The following is a 22,844-nucleotide window of genomic DNA, read 5'->3' as shown; positions in this document are numbered from 1 at the left end:
AAAAATTTTGAGAAAAAAAGTCAAAACGTTGAAAAAGTGTAATTGTTATTCAAATTTACGTACGCCCCGCAAACCAGCAACACGATGAAACAAGTTGGAGAGATAAAAGCAAGCCGTGGCACAATTAAAACGTGTTTAGGGTTAATTTAGAAATTGGGAACTTTATCAAACAAACGATATTCAACAAAAGCCGATAGAGAGCGATCTAAACCTCCTCGCACGACTTTTGTTTAGTTCTAATTTTCGAAATCGGTTATCCACACACTTGTTTGCATAATATACAGAGTGTAACCGCAATTTTTTAAACAAAAAAAACAAAAACAAATAAAATAAAACAATTAAAAATGTAAAACACGTTTTAAAAGTGTAAAAACATTAAAAATAAACGATAATCACGTACATTTTGTATATTTCCACTAGTAAAATGGGTTGATCCCATGGGAAATTCACCGACCGCGGGCATGTTTCGCGATTTACATGTGCGCCAACGATTTTCGATGTCGATAAGGCGATTGCGGTTTTGTTAATTACGATCGCTCGTAATTAACACGGCAACAAAATTGGACACGCGCTAAATACGCTCGGCATCAATTTTATCGACCAAAACTGCGCGTTTTCGAGCGCATTAATCACGTATTCCACTCGGAAAAATGATAATTATCATCGCAGTAAACTTTTAGTGCTTGCAACTGAGTGTGTATATGCTCAGTGCATCCGCGCAAACTTTCCGACGCCAGAGTGTCATGATGGTTGGCATTTAGAGAGCTACTGCAGTGCAAACATGCGCCAAGTTTCGCGCCTTGGCGACTTGTTGTTGCAAACATCGTGTAAGAGTTCATGTACACATTTTCGCCCCTCTGCCCAACAGCCGAAAACCACCCCCGGAAAGTTGTGTTTGCGAGTCGCAAAGTTTCTATTTGCGCATCGCCTGCATCCCTCTCCGCTATGCGCCTGAATTATTGCCATTATTATATTGCGTCGCTTGCATATGAACAAATTGCGATTGTTCTAAATCTGGTGCGGAAGGAATAGATGAGAAATGCGGTGTGTGTGTGTGTATATGAGCAACAAACATCTCGAGGTGTACGCCGAGTGAAACTTGCAAACTGTGACGAGCAAAGGGTGGAAAGATGCGCGCACCGATTAAAGCAAACTAGTGCAAAGCCGCCGAAACAAAGTTAAATCATATATGATATGAAGAGGCAGAGCAATGTGTGTATGTGTGTGTGTTTAGTGGTCGCCGGCGTCGTTCTATTCTCTCTGCGAATGACGTTTTGTACTCGACTGAACTTACACAGTAAGTACGCTAAGTAGTTGCCGGGCAAGTTTTGATATTTGTCATGGAAACATATTCGTACATTTGCCGAGCGCGAATATAAATAATTGGGCGAAACTCGCGCGGCGAACCGCTGCCGTAATAGACGAATAAATGGCGAATTATTGCCGCTCAAATACGAAACAACTATTTCAATAAAACCTTCGGGAGTAATTAGAGCATTGCTGCAGCCCGGGTGAATGCGACAAAAGTTTCGAATGTTGCAAGTTTCCGGTAATGTTATTGCCGCTTCCGTTCGTCTAATTCGGCCACAATTATCTCTTCCAGCAATAGAATTTGGTAAATTTCGTAAAACAAAGCGAATAGATGAATAAAACTAGTTCAAAGGCAGCTTTCAGAGCAATAGTAACAGAAAAACACATGAAAAACATTTATTTTGTCTTTAATTAACATTTTTTGCAAACTAATCAACAAAACGAAGCTATTTTGCCTTTAAAACTCCACTTTTCCACGGTTTCAAGACATAAAAAGTAATAATTTAATCACGGATGGCCAAAACCGTGACTAAAGTACTTTAGTCACGGGTTGAAGCTTTCGTCTGCGTAAGAGAAGCAAAGAAACCGATTTTCCTGCCAAAATAAATTCAAAATGCACACTTTTTACCAAAATGACTAACATAAATTCCCAAAAAAAGAAAGAAAAACCCCTCCGCAAAAGCATAATTACCCTCTGGCGCTTTATTCATTCGCTTCTTCATTTGTAGTCACTACTACTCGACGCTGAAGCGTTTGCCGCACAAGTGGGCGCATATAAATACAATTCTTTGTTTAATTAAGCACCGCTAGGCGTAATTCCGACGAATAATTAACTTTTCGGCTCGACTCATTTAACAATACCACTTTAATTCGTTGCGCGCCTTTTCAAACCGACACGCATGCGCACAGACAAAATATAATGTGTTGAATGCTGAATGTTGAGCATTTTCACATTTTATTCCAGTATAATATCAACCCACACTCACACAGAGACAAAAGTGTAGTAGAAGAACGAAGAAGTGGAAACAAAACGCGCACTCGAAAAAGCAGCGTGAGGCAAGAGGGATCCCGCTTGATAATGGTGTATTATTTTGTATTAGCCGTACTTCAAGCGCAGAATTACAACGCGCATTAAACACTGACCCGCCTTTGTCTCTGCCGGCCGCCAAGTGCGAAGATATAAAATGCTGCGCGCAAAGCTCCCAAAGCAGAACGCCGAAAGCACTTCCAAGTGGTTTAGTTTCATGCTCAACCACGAATATCAACATCAGACGGGATTATGTGAAAAGTTGCTACGTGTATTATATAAATATGACAAAAACGAATGGTACGCCGGGCAGTGGGCAGTGGGCAGCGCGAATTACCAAATACACACCGGTAATCGAAACAAAGCGCCGGCCGACAATTTACACCGGCGAGTTGGATTATTATCTCATGTGAATAATATGTTCGCGGTATAATATTACAGCGGAGATAGCAAAGCGAAAGGATAGATAAACATCCTCGGCAAACTATTAAAACTACATGTGGGACGATTTGTATTTAGAACGGAAATCCGCGAAACAAATAGAGTAGAGTAAGTTAATTACACAGGTATGAATATTTCCCAACAAAAAATGCAAAAAATGTGTTTTTAAATTCAGTGTAGCCTCAGAATAACGATATTGAAGAGATGGGGTATTTTATTATGTTATAACGAACTAATTTTAGATCGAGGAACAAAAAATAAGCAAATATTGAAATTTTACGCGGATTGGCACTGGTTTAATCATTTGTAAGTTGGTTTTAAACTCAATTATTCTAGTAAAAATGCCAGTAAATATTTCCTGAAGTCTAAATATGAATTCCGCATCGCTCAGTTGTATTCACTTGTGTTTTGTTTAAATGATTTTGTAGTAACGCAATGTGCACCCCAACAAATTAGCTGAAAAATCGTGCTTAAGTTATAAAATTTGCATTACAATTTGTAGAGATGTTGGGATCATAATTACAACAATATTTCAAATGTTACCATCGATGTCATGTCTTTGAAAAAATATTCTAGCTCACAATTGCTTGAAATGAAAATATTTTTCGTCGTTACACAGAGAAAATTATTAAAAACCCACCAAATTGTAAAAATTTCGTCGTTAAATCAAGTTTTTTCGTTAAATTGAGGCTACACTGTATTTTTAAAACCCAAAAAATCAATTTTTTAAGTAAATAAATCTCCTACCTTATTCCAAGTTGAAAAAAATGATAAATATTGTCTCGACTCACCTGTAACAAGAGAAAAAACATTAGCAATGTCAGTAAATTTCAATTTTCTGATTGATTACACTATCAAATCAAAAATTCCATTATCCTCGCAGCGGAAACAAATCGCAATTTGCGACCTAAACTACCATACCGGACGAAATGCGCACCGATTTGCAAAACTTGTTATTACTCGCGTAACACACAACACCACCCACCCAGCGCATCAAATACAAATTCATTAAACTCAGTTTGTAATTTTACAACACATTATCGACCGCGGTAATAGTTTACGAGTCAATTGAATATTTTAGTTGTTAATAACTGCCCGTAAATTATTACCCACGCCATATGATCTTTATAATTTTTTTCAACTGAGGATAACAAGCGATAAAATCCTTTCAATTATATCTATAAACTGAGAATGTGTGTAGTACAATTCCCCAATCGTTCACGTTCCGCCGACAAAGCGTTTTATGGCCATTTTTCCAGCTCCAGCCGTGTTCATCTCTTCACTTCATGACGTGCTGCAAACTTTCGGAAAAACGTACAGCGTAATGTTGGCTGAACACGTTTTCCTCGCACATACACGCGAGGTAACAAAATTTGATAAATTGTTTCATATATTCTCAGGAAAAAACAAAAATTAAACCAGAAACATCAACAAAAAGTAAAAAAAATCATATTTAATGTTTAATTTAATATCTCATTGATTATCAAGTGATTCAGATAGTGAGAAGTGAAAGTGTAGTCTATCGATTTTCATTTTCACACGATTAGAAATTAAATTTCGCTCGCACCTCGCCGTGATTTATTGATTTTCGCCCGGCAGACGCAACATGAAATAATAATTAATTAAATCTGACCCAAAAACGACGCTAATCAAATCTCGATTGTTATTAATTAATCAATATCAAGATTAATCACATTCATTTTACTAGCACGGGCAGCAAATAGATTCGCAAATGTCGATCTCATCCATACTGTTCGCTTCGATACGATTGCAGAAGTTAATATGGAACGTGCCGCGTTTCATAAGCACTTCTTTCGTAAATATCCCGACTTTTCCGACTACGAAAAGTCCATCGGTAGTTTCGCACACACATCCACACACTCACAACTATATATACCTATACACACACCTATAGATCGGAGTGATTTGTACGCACATGTGTGTATACGTGTTAATGTCGACCTCGCATGGGCGCACGGGGGCGGCGAACACACGCGTGTACGTGTGTTCGGTTACAGTTCGTGCCTGCTGCCGCTGCTCCTATATGGATGATATTAAATCCTTTATGAAATATTAGTTATATTGCAAAGGGCGTAGCGGCGGCGGCGGCGGCTGAAGGCGGCGACGTACGCCAACGGGGAGAAAACAGCAGTGTACACAGAATATAAACCCAGGCCAAAGGGGGTTTTTGGGCGCGCGTGGGCGGAGGGGAGTGGGAGAGGGCATCGGGTTCGCCTGTGCAGTAAATCAAAATGACCGGTGAAATTGTTTCCAGTTCCTTTCCGGATTAATGGGGCTTATGTCGACTTTTTGGACCCAATTATCTGAAAATTTCTCTCTTTTCGCTTCTTGCGCTGTGTGTTTCGGCGTTTTCTGTATATTACAAATCAGGTATTGTCGCAAATAAACACATAACCTGGTTTTAACAATAAAAACTCCGTATAACGACGAAATTTGTGAAATTTTGTTGGTTTATATTAATTTTTTCGGTGTAATGACGAAAAATATTTTGATTTCTAGAAATTATGAGGTAGAATATTTTTTCAAAGACATGACATCGATGGTAACATCCCTACTAATATTATAAATGCGAATGTCCTGATGTTTGTTACACTTTCACGCACAAACTACTTAACCGATCATCATGAAAATTTGTACACATATTCTTAATGGTCCCCGAATGGTTATAGGCTACTTTTTATTTAATAAAAAAATTATTTTTTAAATAAAACAAAGAAATAGTTTAGCCAATAATACCTCTGCATCTGGCTATTTGACTACTTTAACGCCATCTAGCATTCCAGCAATGAAGCTCAAACCTAAGTACTATAGTACCATCACACTGTATTATCACACTGTATTACCGACAGCTACGTCAACATCAAATCCAATTGACTACACTATGGAGACTGTACACTATACTTCCATAGACTATACTTTCAGCCATTTTAAACTTCCCGCCATTCTACTTCATTGTTACTTCTTCTGTGACTACAGACGCGTACGGAAGCAACTTCATTATTTTAGATATTCGCGAGCGAAGCCGCGGGTTAAAGCTAGTTTCAAATATTGTTGTAGTTATGATCCCAACATCCATACAAATTGCAATGAAAATTTTATAACTTAAGCACGATTTTTCAGCTAATTTGTTGGGATGCACAATAAGTTACTACAAAATCATTTATAAATAAGACAAGTGAATACAACTGAGCGACGCGGAATTCATATTTAAGTTCAGAAAATATTTACCGGCATTTTTAAAAGAATAATTTAGTTTATAACCAGCTTATAAAAAATTAATCAGATGTCTATCGACGTAAAATTTTAATATTTGATTATTAATTTCTTCGTTGCAATAACGAAAAATTCACATAATTCATGCTACGCCTCGTAAATTCACCACGCGCGGATATTCAACTTTGCGATTTTGCTATCTGCAGCTGAGTGTAATTATCCAGTGACATCATTAGCAAACAAAGCGTGACGACGCCGCCTGTACACCTGTCATAAACAGAAACAATAATCGGGCACCGCCAACTACCAAAACTAAAAATAAACCAAGTGTTTCCCAAACCTCCCCTGCAACCCACCATCAAAATAATCATTTTGCTGTCTTCCTAACCCTCGGTGTAAGCTGGAAGATAACTATAGAAATAGAGAAACATCGAATCCAGTTACAACCACACTCTCCAGCCCCCTCGGAACAAAAGACCGCCGTCGTGCGATGCCTGTGGAATGGCAACAAATATGGCAACACTAACGTCGCGAGGCGGGCGCGAGGGTAAAATTGCAGCCTACCCCGAAATACCGACAAGACAGTGCCTCGCAATCACCTTCGCTATCTACAGCGACATTAAGCCCGGGCGACCGTTAAACTTGAAGTTGTGCCGTTGTGTCATGGAGTGGATGCTGATGCCGGGATAAGGCGGCGGCGGCGGCGGCGGCTGCAATGCGATATCGGGGACACTTGATTCACTCTCTCGGCAGTCGGGTAAATACGAATTCCGAGTCGATGCCGATGACATCGACTGTTGTGTTGTGTTATTCCGAATCGGAAGCAGACGCAGCAGCACAATAAGAAGTTATGCAGTAGTCCTAAACCTAAACCTAAATTCAGCCACCAAAAACTGATTTCCAAATCAAAATCAAAGCAAAACTTTTTTTGAATACACGACGATTAATCACAGTATGTGACACATTTTTATCCCGGCTATTGTGAAGGATTACCACTCACCATCTGCACAAGCGGCGAAATTGAGGCATTGTTTCGATTGTTCATTATTCGTGCGAATTATATCCTCGATTAAATTTCAAAATGCTTTCCCTACCCGCCTGATACGATTGTGTTCCCTTTCATTGTGTGTACAGGCGGCATATTTGAAGATTATGCTTCACACCAGCAGTGCGGGGAAATAAAAGTGCAATAAAAACATTGTCCGCCTTTGTGTCCCCGGGAAAACTTTTCGGCAGGAAAGCAGGATGCAAGCGTTTTTGTTCCACAACAATGCCGAAGAATACTCTCTACTTGCAGTGATGATGAAAACATAAATAAAAGCCAAGTTGGACTTGACTGGACTTTGCAAAGAAATAAAATTTTTCCCAGTGTTGTGAAACGAGTTTCATTCGAAACGAAACCAACGCACATACAGATCGAGAAAGAAAAAAAAAAGAAACAGCATAGAAATTGCAAGCTGGGACAGTTTCGGTGCGGGGGCCAAATAATGCGTTTAATAAAAGTGATATGTGATGGGCGGAAATTTAATAATGCCGACCGCAGGAACGCTTGCCAACTGAAACTGGACTAACTGAATATCGGCGTTTCGGGCGCCCGAATGTACAATTGAATCGAATGTGTTTCAACACACACATACACATACGTAAAATATCCTTACTGATTTGTATTCCCACTTTGACAGCTATCAATTTCGCCGCAATCAAAAACTTTTTTCCACCAAGTTATTTTACACAAACAAAAGAAAATGTGTCGCGGTGGAGTGAAAATAAAAAGATACAAGAGCTCCACGGAAGAAGAAAAACATTTCCTTGCAAGATCGACGTCTCGTAAATCAACAGAAAAATTTATGTGAATCGTGCATGTGTGTTTGTTCAGAAAACCTTCGACAGTTTCCCTCGCCCGTCCTACGTTTGCGATTGGAATAACACCATACATACACGCGAGTTTCTTTTATTTACTTGCCGTACGTGCAAACCAGACCATCGACAAGTCGACGATTTGTGATATATCTTAAAAATTACAACCCAATATCGGCATCTATTGCATGCATAAAATTCCAGGCCGTAAAAATAAAAATTGTATTGCTTTTATTTCGGCGAAATTTTCCGGCGTTTATAAAAGCTAATTCCACGAAGCTGATTTTCTTCATCAGCACAAAGACGTACGCGGAACCCAATTACAAGATTACAAGCAGCGCCCGAATAAAACAAGACATCAAAGCGGGGAATTCGTATGTAAAGATAGTTTTTGTCTGTGCACAGATTAGACTCCTCAGAAACCCTCATCAAATCAACAAAACTCGAATTCGCATTCGGTAAGATTTAAAATTCGCTTTTCAAGCATCTGAATATGCTTAAACTTATTTATTTATTTGTTGCGAAACACACAACCCTCCAAACAACTAAACACATAAACCGAAAACACTCGCTTCGCACATGAATGCAAACTTAACATCAAGAATTACTTTAAATCCGCGACCATGCCAAATAAAGTGAACAAGAGCACAAAATAAGACGCGCACGACGCGGAATAAACAAACTTTTACCATTACGCCCCGCTCATTTAACGCGGCAAACTTAAATTAAACCAAATCCGCACAAATTCCCCGAGACACACCCAGACTCACCCGAAACAACCCTTTGAATCTTCTCGAAATAGAAACAAAGAGATTTAAATTTTTATTTTATTTTTGCTTAGAAAAAAATTGAATACACTCGGTGTAAAGACATCAAACGTGAAATTGTATAGACGCGTATTAAAACTTTGGATATATTTTTATATAGCCCAGTAAGCCGCGATCGCACAACGAGATAGTGATAACATCACCTAGCAGGGAGGATATACGATTGCTGAAGATAGCGGCAGGCGCGCAGAGGATGGAAACGTCGAGTGATTTTTATGGGTCAGCAAGTGATGCGAAATTGGCACTTTCCACGCGTCATAAAACATATCCGGCGATCGGGGCGGAGGCGCACCAAAGACCGGAAGAATCGGAAGACGCTCGCTAATACGATACTGTCGAGACCTGTCCATACTAATCATATTTTCCGGTTTATATTGCTGCAGGCGCGCCCGGTACGATACTCTTGTAATATTTGATAATATGGAGCAAGCGCGGCGTCAGCAAAAACTCGCATTACAAGGAATAAGTTTTACAGCCCTAGGGCTGTAGGTATATTATAAAAGATTGAGTGCAGGTGATTTATATAGAGAGGAGAAAATATGGCTTAGAGAAAATTAATTTGTTTTGAAGTATTAGAGTGATGAGTATTAAAATATGTTCAGAAATTACAACAATTTTAAGAAAAAACGCATTTTCAATGTGTTTTTTAGTGATAAATTTTGATTGGTACGAGATTTTCTAAATATTGCTTTACGTTATTATAGTAAACATGTCTACAAAATTTTGTACAAATCTGCCGAATAATTGTAAAGATATTGCAAAAAAACTAACTTTCTGATGAAACTAGCCGAATTATGCATCATTTTTTGTTGATAACTCAAATATTAATTATTTAATCTTAAAAATTTCTTCCCTAATGTCTTCCTAACATCAAAATTTATACTTTTGTAAAATTTCATGGCAAAATACCTAGTGTTTCAAAAGATATTCACAAAAAACTAAGTCAGAAATTAGCGAATTTTAAGAAAAAAGCATTTTTATTGCACTTTTTCATTATAACTTTTGATTGGTTCAAGATATTTTAAAAATTTCTTTGAATGTAGATTCCTGTTATGGCAATAATCGTGTATACCAAATTTTAAAAAATTTACCAAATAATTGTGAAGATAATGAAGAAAAACTATTTTTTCACTAAAATTGACCTAATTTTTCAACATTTTTTGCTAATAACTTCAAAATTAATTCTTTAATCTCACAAATTTCTTCACTAATGTCTTCCTATCATCAAAGTTAATACTTATATAAAATTTTATAGTAATATACAAAGTGTTTCAAAAGATATTCATAAAAAACTAAACCAAAAAAATTATATTATAAAAAAATTGAGTGCAAGTAACTCATACGAAAATGACAAAATATGGCTCCGGTAGAATTAATATATTTCCAAGCACGAGAGTGCATTAATAAAGATAAATGAATGAAAAGCTCGAAAAAACAGTAAACCGGAATAAGCCACGTTAATACCTAGTGCAAAGTAGTTTTTAAATATCACATACCGCATCACATACGCATGGATTAAATATAAAAGTCGCATCCTCGACTCGCATAAATTTCGCTTAAAAATAGTTTTAAACACTGTTTTGTGTAATATTCGATTCAATAGATTAAATCCCAGCCAGCGGTATCACACAGCAAGCATCCATGTGTGCAGACGTGAGTGCAGAATGGCGCAATGGCTCGTTGCTCAGGAAATTGTCGGCGAAAAAAACGCAAGCCTAGGAATAATGTGCGCGGAGCGGATGTGCAAAATGTTCGACGCGTAAAAGCCGGAAAGCGTTATAAATTGACACGAAATTCCACCACCTCTCTCGCCCCATATGCGCAAAAATGCACATAGAAAAATTCAAATATTACTATTATATTAATACCAAACTAGCTCTTTTTGTAATAAAAACCGACACTCAATCAATTTACTATCAAACGCGATTGCGCCTCGCTTTGGAATTTCGAGTGTGTCGGGATTATTCGCAATTTTCAATCGAAAACCCATCGGCGATGTGTTGTGAATTATCATCGAAAAATCAACACGCCCGGCGCCAGCAGCCTTTTACTATCGTTTTAACTGCTCGTAAAAAAAACGCGAGTCCAGAGGGCTGCAGGAAAATTTGTGGACATTGCTGTAATGGTAGCGAAACATATGTCGCTCGGCCGAATATGACAAAGGACTTTTCATCAGGCGCATTTGATGCACACTGCGAGCAGGTTTTTAGGGTATTATCATTTCTAACGAGAATATGCACGCGAAAAAATGGGCGAAATCTGCGAATGTTGAGAGCGTAAAAAAAGTCGTAAATATAAAATATTTACAGCTCTACTACGAACAATGAATGAAATATTGAAACGGTAATTCCATTTTCATTTCATCGAATGTTAGCTAATAAAATTGAATGATTTTTTAATTAAATGTATTGTTCATTTGGTATTTAATTAAATAAAAATGAAATAAGCAGAATATCGTATTGAATTAGTTTTATGGCTTCATTGAGTCGAAAAATTTCACGAAAATTTAGCTTTTTATACACTAATGACTTTTTCTTTTGATAGACTTCAAAAGTGGTTAGGTAAACATTAAATACCAAGCGCCATCTACCGGTAAAATATAAGATATTGCAGAAAAACTATTTTTCTGTTAAAATCCACCTAATTATTCAACATTTTTTGCTGATAACTTGAAAGTTATTGCTTTAATCTTAATAATTTCTTCATTAACGTCTTCCCAACATCAAACTTTATACTTTCATAAAATTTGATGGCAATATACAAAGTGTTTCAGAAGATATTCAGGAAAAACCAAAGTAGAATTTGCGAATTTTAAGCAAAGCGCGTTTTTAGTTTAAAATATCAAAAAAAACCGCTTTTTAGTTTTTTATCCACTAATTAACTTCTTCTTTTGATAGACTACAAAAGAGATTATGTAAACGTCAAATACCAAGCGCCATCTACCGGTAAAATATAGATATTGCAGAAAAACTAATTTTCTGTTGAAATCCACCTAATTATTCATCATTTTTTGTTGATAACTTCAAAATTAATGCTTTAATCTAAAAAATTTCTTCACTAGCGTCTTCCCAACATCAAACTTTATACTTTCATAAAATTTCATGGCAATATACAAGGTGTATTAAAAGATATTCAAGAAAAACCAAATCAGAATTAACCAATTTTAAGAAAAAGCGCGTTTTTTGTTGAAAATATTTAAAAAAATCGCTTTTAGTGTTTTTATCCCATAATTAACTGCTTCTTTTGATAGACTTCAAAAGAGGTTAAGTAAACGGCAAATACCAAGCGCCATCTACCGGTAAAAACTCATAACTCCAAAATTTCGAATTAATTTACATAAAAATTCAAAAAACAACAAAAAATAATAAAAATTTCCACCTACCTGTAAACTAGGATGACATCCAAGATCCAACAGCATCTTCACCACACCAATATGTCCCTTATTCACACCAATATGCAACGCAGTCTGTCGTCGTTTGTTCCGCGCATTTAAATCAGCGCCCGCATGAACCAGCAACTGCATAACTGCCGGCTCATCGCCAAATGCAGCATGATGAACAGCTCTATCACCATCCTTATCTTCGATTTCTACATCAGCGTGGAAGCGTAGTAATACAGTGATTACTTCCAGATGACCGTTCTGACTGGCGGCTTGTAATGCGGTGTGACCAGCAAAAACGCCGTTTACGTCCGGACCGATACCAGCCCCGGCTGTGTTGCTCTGCTTGAGCACTTCTTCGCATTTCTGAGCATCGCCATTCGCGGCGGATTTTACCAGTTCTTCGTTGACGTCGCCAGAGACGTGTGTTTCGAAGAGTTTTTTGAGTAGAGCGCTCAGACGCTCGCCGCTTGTTGTGTTCTGCATTGTGCCATCTTTGCTGGCGACTTTCGTTACGGCGAGGGGGTTGTAGGTCCATGTTGTGTTGCAGACTTCGACTTTTAGGTCGTTGTCGTTGTAGATTTGTTGAATGTGGCCGACTTTTCCAAGTGTCTGGAGAGAAATTAGATAATATTAAGAAAAAGGGAATTTTAGTTAAAGTTTTTTGATGATAACTTTTGATTCGTGGAAGATTTTTTAAAAATTTCTTCAAATACATATTCCTGTTATCAGCATAGACTTATATATCAAATTTTATAACAATCGCTCAAATAATTCCAAAGTTATTGCAGAAAAACTATTTTTTATCAAAATTAACCTAATTTTTCAACATTTTTTGCCTCTAACTTCTAAATTATTACTTCAATCTTAAAAATTTCTTCAATATCATCTTCCTATTATCAATCCTTACACTTTTATAAAATTTCATCACAATATACAGGGTATTTCAAAAGATATTCAAGAAAAAACAATAAAAAACAACAAAATTTTTAAAAAAATCTTACCGGTGCCATGCCATCAGCCCACTCTCCATGCCCCCTCTGCAACATTTTGATCCTCTCCAAATCTGAACATATCTGCACAACATCCCCAACCGAAAACTGCTGCTTGGGTGTCTCATTATTCCCCTCAGCAGTAGACGGCGCAACTCTCGTCAATACCGCAGGATTAAACGTCCACCTATTCCCGCTGGCATACGCCACAACAATGTCATGATCTTCATCAATCCCAACCACAGTACCAGTACTATTCATACACTCAAACATCCCATCCGTCCATCCACCATGCCCATGTTGCAACGAGTGCACAATCTCTAACTCTAAATTAACCGTAACTCTATCGCTAATTTTCAACCCAGGCGGGCCAGTATGCGGTGGGCCTTGTTCACCCAAACAGGGCAAATGATCCCGATAAACAGTTTGTCCTTTGGCATCATTAACAACCTTCAAATCAGCCATGCCTTCAAACCCGACTCGATATAAATTCTTCGAGCCGTTATCCCAGACAATATACGCTGCTGATCTTGGACTGGCCGCTGACCAATCTTGTACTTCTTGGACTTTGCCACGGCGGCCATTACCGCCATCTTGATCCTCCCACTGCCAATCAACACCTCGGACAACTCTCGCACCTGGAAATATTCCTCGCACAGATATTCTTTTACTTTTTCGACGTGCTTCCAAATAAACTCGCTCGCTGCCCGGCGTAGTAATCTGATAGAATCTGTGCCGCAAATGGTGCTTATCTCCATGATAACAAATTGAGCACAGGTCATAATTGCCACACTCAGCACACTTCCATCTGATGCCAAAAATTGGCTGCTGTCTGCATGTGTCACACATTGTGCCCTCATGCTTCACACCTGTTGGTGCACTGTCTACAATTCTCAAGTCATACTGGCCGGAACATCGATAATTCGCTGCTGTGCCATTATCCCATACAACAACAACTTCATCAGGGCTTTCAAAGTTGCGTACTGTTCCAACATGACCTTCTCCACCATCCTAAAATTATAAATTTGGGGTTTATGTTAGTTTATTTGCACTGGTTGGATGTATAGTTGGTAAATTATGTTTAGCAGTGTATGAATGCTTAGCAACGACTTGTTTAAACAAATGAAACTAACCTGTTTACCCCATTTCCAGCCAGGGCCACGAATTACACGCGCCCCGACGCCCTCCATCATAATTCGGGATGTGCGAGCAGCACCGGGGTTCGGTCCCACCGCATTTACCACGTCCATGATGAACAAATTCAACCAACAGTCTACTATCACTTTATCAACTTAAAACGAACACCCTTTCACAAAAATAAGAACACATGCACTTGCTCGATGAAAGTCGTTGCTTATCGCAACAGGTCGGCGTACTGGAAAATAATAAAACGTACATTTAACATAGGCAACCCAAAATACACACAACATAATTATACACCAAAAACATAAAAATTTACAATTTTACATTAAATATTTACAATTAAAGAACGCATAATTTATGTTTTCATTTGTATTGAATGCTTTGTAATAATAAACATAATGATAACATCAACATGTACTTTGTAGTAATAATAATATGTAATAATATTTACACTGGTTTATATTATCTTTTGTTTCCTTCCTACAATGTAAGATCTTATTTGTTATTGTTTCCTCTAAGCCCTTATAACTAGTAAATTCGATTGGCAATGGTACAATACTGTTAAATTCGACAGATGAGATAAACTTCAATCTTCAGCTACACTCTTACAATATAATTACAATACATACAGTTTTCACTATGTTTCAATAAGTAAAAAAGATTCATTTATCAAAGAGTAATGCCAAAATATAAATTTCAATGTATTTGGTGTGTAAAGTGCAAAATAAATCAAAAACAATTAAATCCAAAGTGTGTTTGGTGCAAATTTCGAGTAAAAACAATGGCAAATGTCTTCATTCTTGTATAAAATATATGCTTAGCACAATATTTGACGCATTCACATGACAACTTCCATTTCAACTAGGTTTATTAAAAAATTTGTGCTTATTTACAGGCCGCAATTTTGTGCAATCTTGCGACAGTGAACAATATGCCTATCCACTGCATTTGCATAGAATTATTATAGGTATATGTTTTGTTTAAATTCGCTTATGTCAGCGTCATTCATGACACGCAGTCTTTTTCCATATTCGGATAAGTAAATATGCAGCACGGTAATGTTTTGCATGTATATTATACCGTCGTTTGAACGAATTCGCAAACGGAAAACAATCAGCAATAAAATGTTAGAAGTCATAACTGAATATTGAATATGTATGTAAATAAATAATGATCAGCTTGGCGTGTAATTTGTACTAATAAAATTCAATTTATGACCTTATTAGGTAAATTGGATCATTTTTGGATTTCTAAAACAATTTCCCGACGTAGAAATTAAGTATAATAAAATTTTTAGTTCAAAAAAATCATCATAACCTCAAAACTTAAACTTTTTAAAAGTTTTTCTCTTATAACTTTTTAGTTTTACATCCGATTTTAAAAATTCTTTCAAAAATATCTTCCTTTGATTAAAATTAATCACCATACCAAATTTTGTAATGATAAAATGATTATTTTAGAAGATATTTAAGAAAATGTGATTTTATCGTCTTAGAAATCCAAAAATCACCCAAAAAACAAGAAAATACCTAAAAAAATAACTGTAACGTTTTAAAATGTATAGTACTTAAATATATCACAGAAGTTTAGGTGTAAAATAATCATCGCACCGATTTAAATATTAAACCGCGCGTTTTTTAGTACGTAAAAAGCAAAACCTGCTCACGAGATTCCTAAAATATGCATAAACTTTAAAGTAAAAAACAATAACGCATGCGCCATTTTAAAATCTCCAACCTAAGTTACAAAAATGATGCCACCTTACCAAACCCCGATAACAATTAGTTTATTACTCTCTGTTTATAGCTTCGTGCGCTTCAGTGCCCCATTTTGGTGCAATGCGAGTGCAAATACCCAGGACTCTTGAAGCTGCGATTGCACGTATCACATTTGAACGTCCGCGTCTGAAACTGTTGCATGAGTTGCGGATTAATGAAACGGTTACCTCTCGTCCGGCACTTGAGATGACATCGCGTGGGTAGCGGCGCGTTACTTTTCGGCGCACCTTTGGCCAATCGCGTGCTATTCGTCAATCGCGTCAGCAAATCTAAGCTACTTAGACTTGAGGTGGATGCTTCAGGGATCACAGATATTCGATTAATATGGTTCACTATCGTCGCTGGATCGGACAATTCCGAGGCTTGACTGGTTAAATTCGTCTTGATTTTGTTCATAAAGTGCTGAAAGCCTTGATTTATCTTTTGTTTCAAACATGGTGGCATTGCGGGTCTCTCCGGTGATTGGTCCTGTTCATAACAGGCTTGCACAAGCGCAGAGGGTAGAATGTCATTGTCAAGGTCATTATCTGGTTCTTCTTTAATCTGCACATTATCGCCGTCAACGGTTTCTTTTTTGATCGTTACGTTGTTATAATGATGATTATCGCCTAAACTGCACTCGGGCCATAATAATCTGTCTTCTTCTTCGTCGAATGGCTCCAACATGTCGTCGTCGTCATCGCTGCTTTCACTATCATTAGCTAATGATAGTATTGTTTCACGATAAGCTTGGAAATCGTTGTAAAAGAACGTCCGGGAGAAATTTTCCAAGCGGTCGATGACGCTGCCGTTGCATTGCTCTTTTATATCACTATCTTTGACGTTGAAACCAAAATCGTAGCATTTTATAAACCCCAGTAGATCACGCAGTCCGCCTTTTGGTTTGGCGTCCATTTTGTTTTTCAATGGTTTCGATTTTGTTGCTTTGCCTGTGCATGAAGGTTGTGTGTTTCTTTGTCTTGAATGATACAAAACGTACTTTCGAGATTTTCGTGAGGGAATTACTGGTGAATTACTGTTGTGGTCACTTTTTGTTAATAAACTTTTTAGGAGCATACAGCGTTGTTGTTTGGTTATGCGTGGACAGACACGTCGTAGTCTTCGAAGACGATCTTTGTAAGCCTCTGATATTCTAAAATATTTACATTTTTGTATTAAAAGTATGCAACCAAACTTACATATTTTTAATATAGGTTATTTTTGTGTATATTGTGTTGCCTACCTAAATGAAGCCTCCTGTTTTAACCTCCTTCTAAGTCTGATAGGTTTAACACTGTTTACTGCACTTGAAGGTATTTTATTCCTTGTTCTGATAGAAATAGATGCATTATAATTAAAGTTAGCACCCACTGCAGTGCTACCAACACAAGTGATCTCTTCCTCATCATTTTCAACCACATCCTGTGGTTCTGGCTTGACTTCCCAGTGAGGAATAGGTACAATAGTAACCTTCAGTTCCGAATTAACAAACTTCCTCCCTGGACACTCACTGGTGAGCTCATTCAGGTATCTCTCTAGGATCTCATCAGCCTTTGTGCATTGCTTTTGGAAGAGATATGAAACTCTTAGATTCTGAACACACTCATAGCACATCAGTCGGCAGTGCTCCTCTTCACTGATGACCTATGACAGAAAAATCAATAGAGTAATAAAAAAATTACACACACCTCTTGCGTTTTGTTTACCATCTTGGCGCGCACGTAGCGCAGCTTGTCGCTGAGCTTGACCGCGTCGGCGTCCTCAGCGTCGATGTCGATCAGCGGGCCGCAACTCCGCACGCAGATTCGGCAGAATCGCGTTAAATAAAACATTTTTCGCGTCGCCCGCACGACCGAGTGTCAATCATCACTATCATATGTCAGCAGCGCCAGAATGTCACTTGTCAACTCTCGCTCACAATAACATAACCCCACTGCTGCGCGATCCGTCCTGCTGCCAGGCCTGCCGGGCCTGCCAGTCATCATCTGGCAGGAGACGCGCGCATTGGAACGCATTGAAGCAGCACGCATTCGCGACACCGGCCAATGACAACGAGGGAACCAGTACATTTCTTCTATCAACTTGATTAGAGTGAAATTATTTATGCAATTACTGTGTGACAAGGTTATTATTTGTTGTCATCGTTACCATGGCTACTTCAGACGCAAAACCAATCAAAATCACAGTTTGCAATGTGTATACCGAGTGTACTCACAAGAATTATGTTTTTAATCATGTATTTTGCATATTCAGATATATTATTACGCTTAATAGGAAAAAAGATGCGCAGTAAATGATTTGAAACTTTCTAAATGTACTAAACAACAAATTACGTACTATTATTGTGTTATTTTTGCATTTTTAATTTTCTCATCAATTTTTACTTTAATTTGATAGAAACTTATGATATATTTTAATTTGTGTTTGTTTTAAACAAAATATGCATACTACAACTACAAATGCATTCATATAGTGTTTGTTTCAACTTGTAAGTTCAAATAACGTTAAATTATTATCCCACCTCAATATAACTAACGGTATATTCTAGTAACTTTCACTAGATATTCAGTTGGTGCCCCTGCGTAAACTTAGTAACGAGTCGAGTTGCACGATGACGTATGCCAACGCAGCCAACGTGTCAGACGCGAATCGCTCGTTGGCCGTGCGTATTCTATTATTACTTCGAAGAACAACTTGCGGTGCGGACGTGCTTCACTTTTCTACGTACAATCACTTAAATACTCCTGTAAAACATCCAAATTAAACAAAATGGTAAGCTTTATTCCACATTTAACATAAACACATTAATATTAAGCGTAATTTAATTCAACTTAAACAATATTTGCTATTTTTTTACTTAATGTGATGTTTGTTAACAGCCTGCAGCGCCGAGTTCGACCAATGTGGGCTCATCGACACGATCGCCCTCGAAAGCAGCGGCACCGCGTGCTGGAGGCGGCGGTGGTACCGTGAGGCAGAGGAAAACCACCACCACAACAGCTGCGCGGACAACTCGCGGCGGTGCTGGCACCGGTGGCATGTGGAGGTTCTACACTGATGATTCTCCTGGAATCAAAGTGTAAGTTTTGAGAATTTGTTGGCATTTTTGAGCGATATTTAATTGTTTTTGTTTGGTTTTAGTGGACCAGTGCCAGTCTTAGTAATGTCTCTCCTCTTCATCGCGTCAGTCTTCATGTTACACATCTGGGGCAAATACACTAGGTCTTAAGCAATTCATTCCATACAACTGAAGCTGAATAATTATTACAAATTGGGAACTACATGTATGCATTTTGGCATAAGTAAAATTTACATACTTTAATATTAACTATATTTACATTATGTTTTGTTCTTTTTTAAGCTGAAATAATATTTATGAACATCTGAATGTGAATAAATCAAATTATTTATAATATTGTATTTTGCAATAAAATATTGAAATACAAAAGTCACTTTCTTCGCATTTTTAATCCTAATTTACACAAATTTTAAGTTTTTCTAGTAAATTACATTAAATATGGCTACTACCAAATTGGTGTATATTGGGTTGCCTATATTAAATGTCCATAGTCGATTTTAATTTAAATATTTATTTTAAAACAAGAGATTAACATGCTATACAAAATATATACTTAAAACATTAAATAATTTAAACACGTTATTTATTTAAATTTATTTTAATTTGTACTACATGCGCTTTTTATTATTTAAAAAATATGTCCTTGATGCACCGGTCACATACATTGTTTGTTTGTTGTCAAGTGAGCATGAAGTGGAAAATTTAGACCAAAATAAACACAAGTTACACACTCAAAATCACCGGTAAATACAATTAAATCAATGTACCTTAACCCGCATCTCACCACCGCACACTTCTAGCACCTTATCAGTAAGTTGACTTTTGTAATTCTCAATTATCTTATCAAATAATAACCTCATTAGGTTATGTTATCTCAAAGGTATATTTCAGGCTTTAAATCGCTGCGCATCAAGCTGCTCCGCACATTCAGCAGCAAAATGCCGAAAGTAGCGACCGCCACGGGCAATCAGCTCAAACGTCTGCGCGACTGCATGCTGGACACTAAGCTGGTGCCCCAACCCTTGCATGCATACATAGTGCCATCAGCAGATTCCCATGGCAGTGAATATTTGGCCGAGTGTGATAAACGACGGGCATTTATCTCCGGTTTTACTGGATCAGCAGGTACAGCCATCATCACACAGGATCATGCTTGTCTGTGGACTGATGGTAGGTATTTCCTGCAAGCCACTGAAGAGATGGATACCCACTGGACATTGATGCGTGAAGGGTTGCCTACCACGCCAAAACAAGGTTAGTTTTATTTCATGTTTTTAAAAATATTTTTGCAGTTTTTATATATATTCGTGCATTTTACAGCCACATGGTTATGCCAGACATTATCCACTGGTTCAGTTGTAGGTGTGGACCCAAATCTACTCTCCTACAACACCTGGATGCCATTCAAAGATCAACTTGAATCAGCCGGACACAAATTAATTCCAGTTGAAAAAAATTTGGTTGATTTAGTCTGGGATGACAAACCCTCCGTAGCTTGCAATCCAGTCGTGCCATTGCCTTTAAAATTCTCAGGAAAATCCATCAAAGATAAACTCACAGACATTCGTTCACAAATGCATGAGAAAAACGCTTCTTTATTAGTTTTAACATTCTTGGATGAAATTGCCTGGTTTCTAAACATGCGCGGTTCTGACATAGAGTACAATCCAGTCTTCTTCTCATTTGTCATCATCGGAGAGAAAGAATTCACTATTTTCATAGACGCGAAAAAATTCACGCCTGAAGTCGAAGCGCATTTGAAAACCGAAGCAGACGGCGAAAAATTCCACATTAAAGATTACAATCAAATCAAAACGACTCTCAAGGACCAACTTGCGGATTTACAAGGACGTGTCTGGATTTGTCAGGATGCGAATTACTCGCTGAGTAGTCTAGTGTCTTCCAAAATCGCAGTGCGAGAAAACACTCCGATTCAATTGATGAAAGCGATCAAAAACCCGGTTGAGATTCAGGGCATGCGCAATGCACATATCAAAGACGCAGCGGCGTTATGTTGTTACTTTGCATGGTTGGAGAAAAACGTCTCAAGCGGACAAATCACCGAAATCTCCGGTGCGGATAAACTTGAACAATTTCGTGGTATGCAGGAGGATTTCAGAGGTCCTAGCTTTGATACAATAAGTTCAGTTGGTCCTCATGGGGCGATAATTCATTACAAACCAACGAAAGATTCAGATGTCCCGATTCGTTCCGATTGCATTTATTTATGTGATTCTGGTGGTCAGTATCGTGATGGTACTACTGATGTAACAAGAACTTTGCATTTCGGCACTCCTACTGATTATGAAAAGGAGTGTTTTACACGAGTCTTGAAAGGGCAGATTAAACTTGGAACTTCCATCTTTCCGAGTAAAATCCGCGGTAATTATTTGGATTCTTTTGCTAGGCAATACCTTTGGGAAGTTGGTTTGGACTACAGTCATGGAACAGGTCACGGAATTGGTGCGTATTTAAACGTGCATGAAGGTCCCATTGAAGTGTCTTGGAGGACAACTAAAGAGGATCCAGGTCTTGATGTGGGAATGTTTATTTCTAACGAGCCTGGGTTTTATGAGAATGGAAGTTTTGGTATAAGGATTGAGGATATTGTGCAGATTGTCCCTGCGCAGACGAAGCACAATTTTAACAATCGCGGGTTTTTGACGTTTGAAACTGTTACATTGGTGCCTATCCAGACGAAAATGATGATGGTGGATATGCTTACAACTGCTGAGGTGGAGCATATTAATGGATATCATCAGAAGTGTCGGGATGTTGTTGGGCCGTTGTTGGAGAAACAAGGGCATAAAGAGGCGAAGGAGTGGTTGTGGCGTGAAACAGAGCCGATTTGCAAGTGATGAGATTTGTATCAGGAATTTTTCTATTTTTAGGGTTGTGGTACGTTTTATTGAGTAAAGAAAGAGATTTCTATGTGTAATTAATAAAGTATTATGAAATATAATTGATGTTGTGTTTCAGTGATAAGATTATTTTTAGGAATGATGTCTCGTCTCGGAATATTGTGTACTTAAGTATTTAAGTGATTTTGTAAGTTACTTAATTATAGTTTTTAAATTTAGGTGAAGATGGCGTTGAGATGCACTTATTGGAATTAAATTCACGTTTGTTGTGTGACTTAAGCCTAACATTGTGAGTTAAACAACACTATGGCCTTGAGCAGAGCCAAGGCCGCGTAAGTATACTTAACTAGGTTTAATAACTGGTACTAGATGTCGCTGGTATGCAGTTATTTGCGTTAAATAATTGTTTGTTGGTGTCAGTGAGTGCGCAAGCAGATAGTCTTGTCCGTGAGAGATCACGCGATGCGTGCACTATTCTTGAATGGTTCTTTCTCTTACACTTGTTTTGTGTTTGGTTTTGCAGCAGATTCAAAATGTTTGTTGATTGCATTCAACTGCGTGTGATATTAAGTCATCCATCGATTGGTACAATAAAAATATCGTTATGATTATTTATTCTCATTTTACAATGTGTGATGTTACAATTTGATTTTATAATTTGATTCTTTTTGTTTTAGAGGCATTTACAACTTAAATTAACAGACAATTAACTTTACAAGAACCACAATATTATTCTACTTTATGTAAATAATTTGGATCAAACTAAATATTCGCCAGGAAAGAATTATGCTTAATTTTTTAAATTGTTCTCATACTAGAGTTATACATATTACAAGCAAATTGTACGTATATCAAAGATTCGCACACGTTGTACCTGCGCTGTTTATAAACAAGCACCTCTCTGATATCAACAAACGAGTTTTTGTGTTGTCAACA

General features: G+C 37.6%; 4 protein-coding genes and 1 long non-coding RNA gene across 8 annotated transcripts in view; 3 read left to right on the top strand and 2 right to left on the bottom strand.

Annotated features, from left to right (window-relative positions):
• mib1 (mind bomb 1) overlaps positions 1–14,336 on the bottom strand; it is a 104,985-nt gene extending 90,649 nt beyond the window's left edge. The window contains exons 1-3 of the mRNA XM_065306924.1: positions 14,202–14,336; positions 13,081–14,079; positions 12,080–12,688 (exon numbers count right to left, since the gene is read on the bottom strand). Coding sequence (XP_065162996.1) covers positions 12,080–12,688; positions 13,081–14,079; positions 14,202–14,318 — 1,725 coding nt within the window. The 5' untranslated portion in view covers positions 14,319–14,336. The remainder of the gene's footprint in view (positions 1–12,079; positions 12,689–13,080; positions 14,080–14,201) is intronic.
• On the top strand, positions 14,032–14,661 carry LOC135795296 (uncharacterized). The gene is made up of 2 exons (XR_010549059.1): positions 14,032–14,157; positions 14,221–14,661. It is a non-coding gene; the product is annotated as an uncharacterized lncRNA (long non-coding RNA).
• Positions 14,566–17,944, bottom strand: LOC135795295 (uncharacterized). The gene is made up of 3 exons (XM_065306926.1): positions 17,675–17,944; positions 17,212–17,612; positions 14,566–17,121 (listed from the first exon to the last, which is right to left on the bottom strand). Exons 1-3 carry the CDS (start codon positions 17,798–17,800, stop codon positions 16,029–16,031), a joined length of 1,620 nt encoding a protein of 539 aa, XP_065162998.1. The 5' UTR covers positions 17,801–17,944; the 3' UTR covers positions 14,566–16,028.
• Positions 17,945–18,578: 634 nt separating this feature from the next.
• On the top strand, positions 18,579–19,416 carry Sec61beta (Sec61 translocon subunit beta). Its single transcript, XM_065307060.1, has 3 exons — positions 18,579–18,740; positions 18,848–19,047; positions 19,110–19,416. Exons 1-3 carry the CDS (start codon positions 18,738–18,740, stop codon positions 19,195–19,197), a joined length of 291 nt encoding a protein of 96 aa, XP_065163132.1. The 5' UTR covers positions 18,579–18,737; the 3' UTR covers positions 19,198–19,416.
• Positions 19,417–19,699: 283 nt separating this feature from the next.
• On the top strand, positions 19,700–22,009 carry ApepP (Aminopeptidase P). Of its 4 annotated transcripts, none has more exons than XM_065307637.1 (3): positions 19,700–19,857; positions 19,939–20,301; positions 20,368–22,009. In XM_065307637.1, exons 2-3 carry the CDS (start codon positions 19,986–19,988, stop codon positions 21,903–21,905), a joined length of 1,854 nt encoding a protein of 617 aa, XP_065163709.1. In that variant the 5' UTR covers positions 19,700–19,857; positions 19,939–19,985; the 3' UTR covers positions 21,906–22,009. The 4 variants fall into 4 exon arrangements, with proteins under 4 accessions (XP_065163709.1, XP_065163710.1, XP_065163708.1 ...); XM_065307638.1 differs by having other exon boundaries at positions 19,704–19,857; positions 19,928–20,301; XM_065307636.1 differs by having other exon boundaries at positions 19,705–19,857; positions 19,911–20,301.
• The last annotated feature ends 835 nt before the right edge of the window (positions 22,010–22,844 follow it).

The sequence above is a fragment of the Atheta coriaria genome, unplaced genomic scaffold, assembly GCF_025399875.1.
Source record: "Atheta coriaria isolate IRGN ID8LTWV9N9 unplaced genomic scaffold, Caltech_Dcor_3.1 hic_scaffold_7_pilon, whole genome shotgun sequence".
Taxonomy (NCBI): domain Eukaryota; kingdom Metazoa; phylum Arthropoda; class Insecta; order Coleoptera; family Staphylinidae; genus Dalotia; species Dalotia coriaria.
The sequence above is the reverse complement of the archived record's forward strand: the minus strand, read 5'-3'. Positions and strand labels throughout refer to the sequence as shown.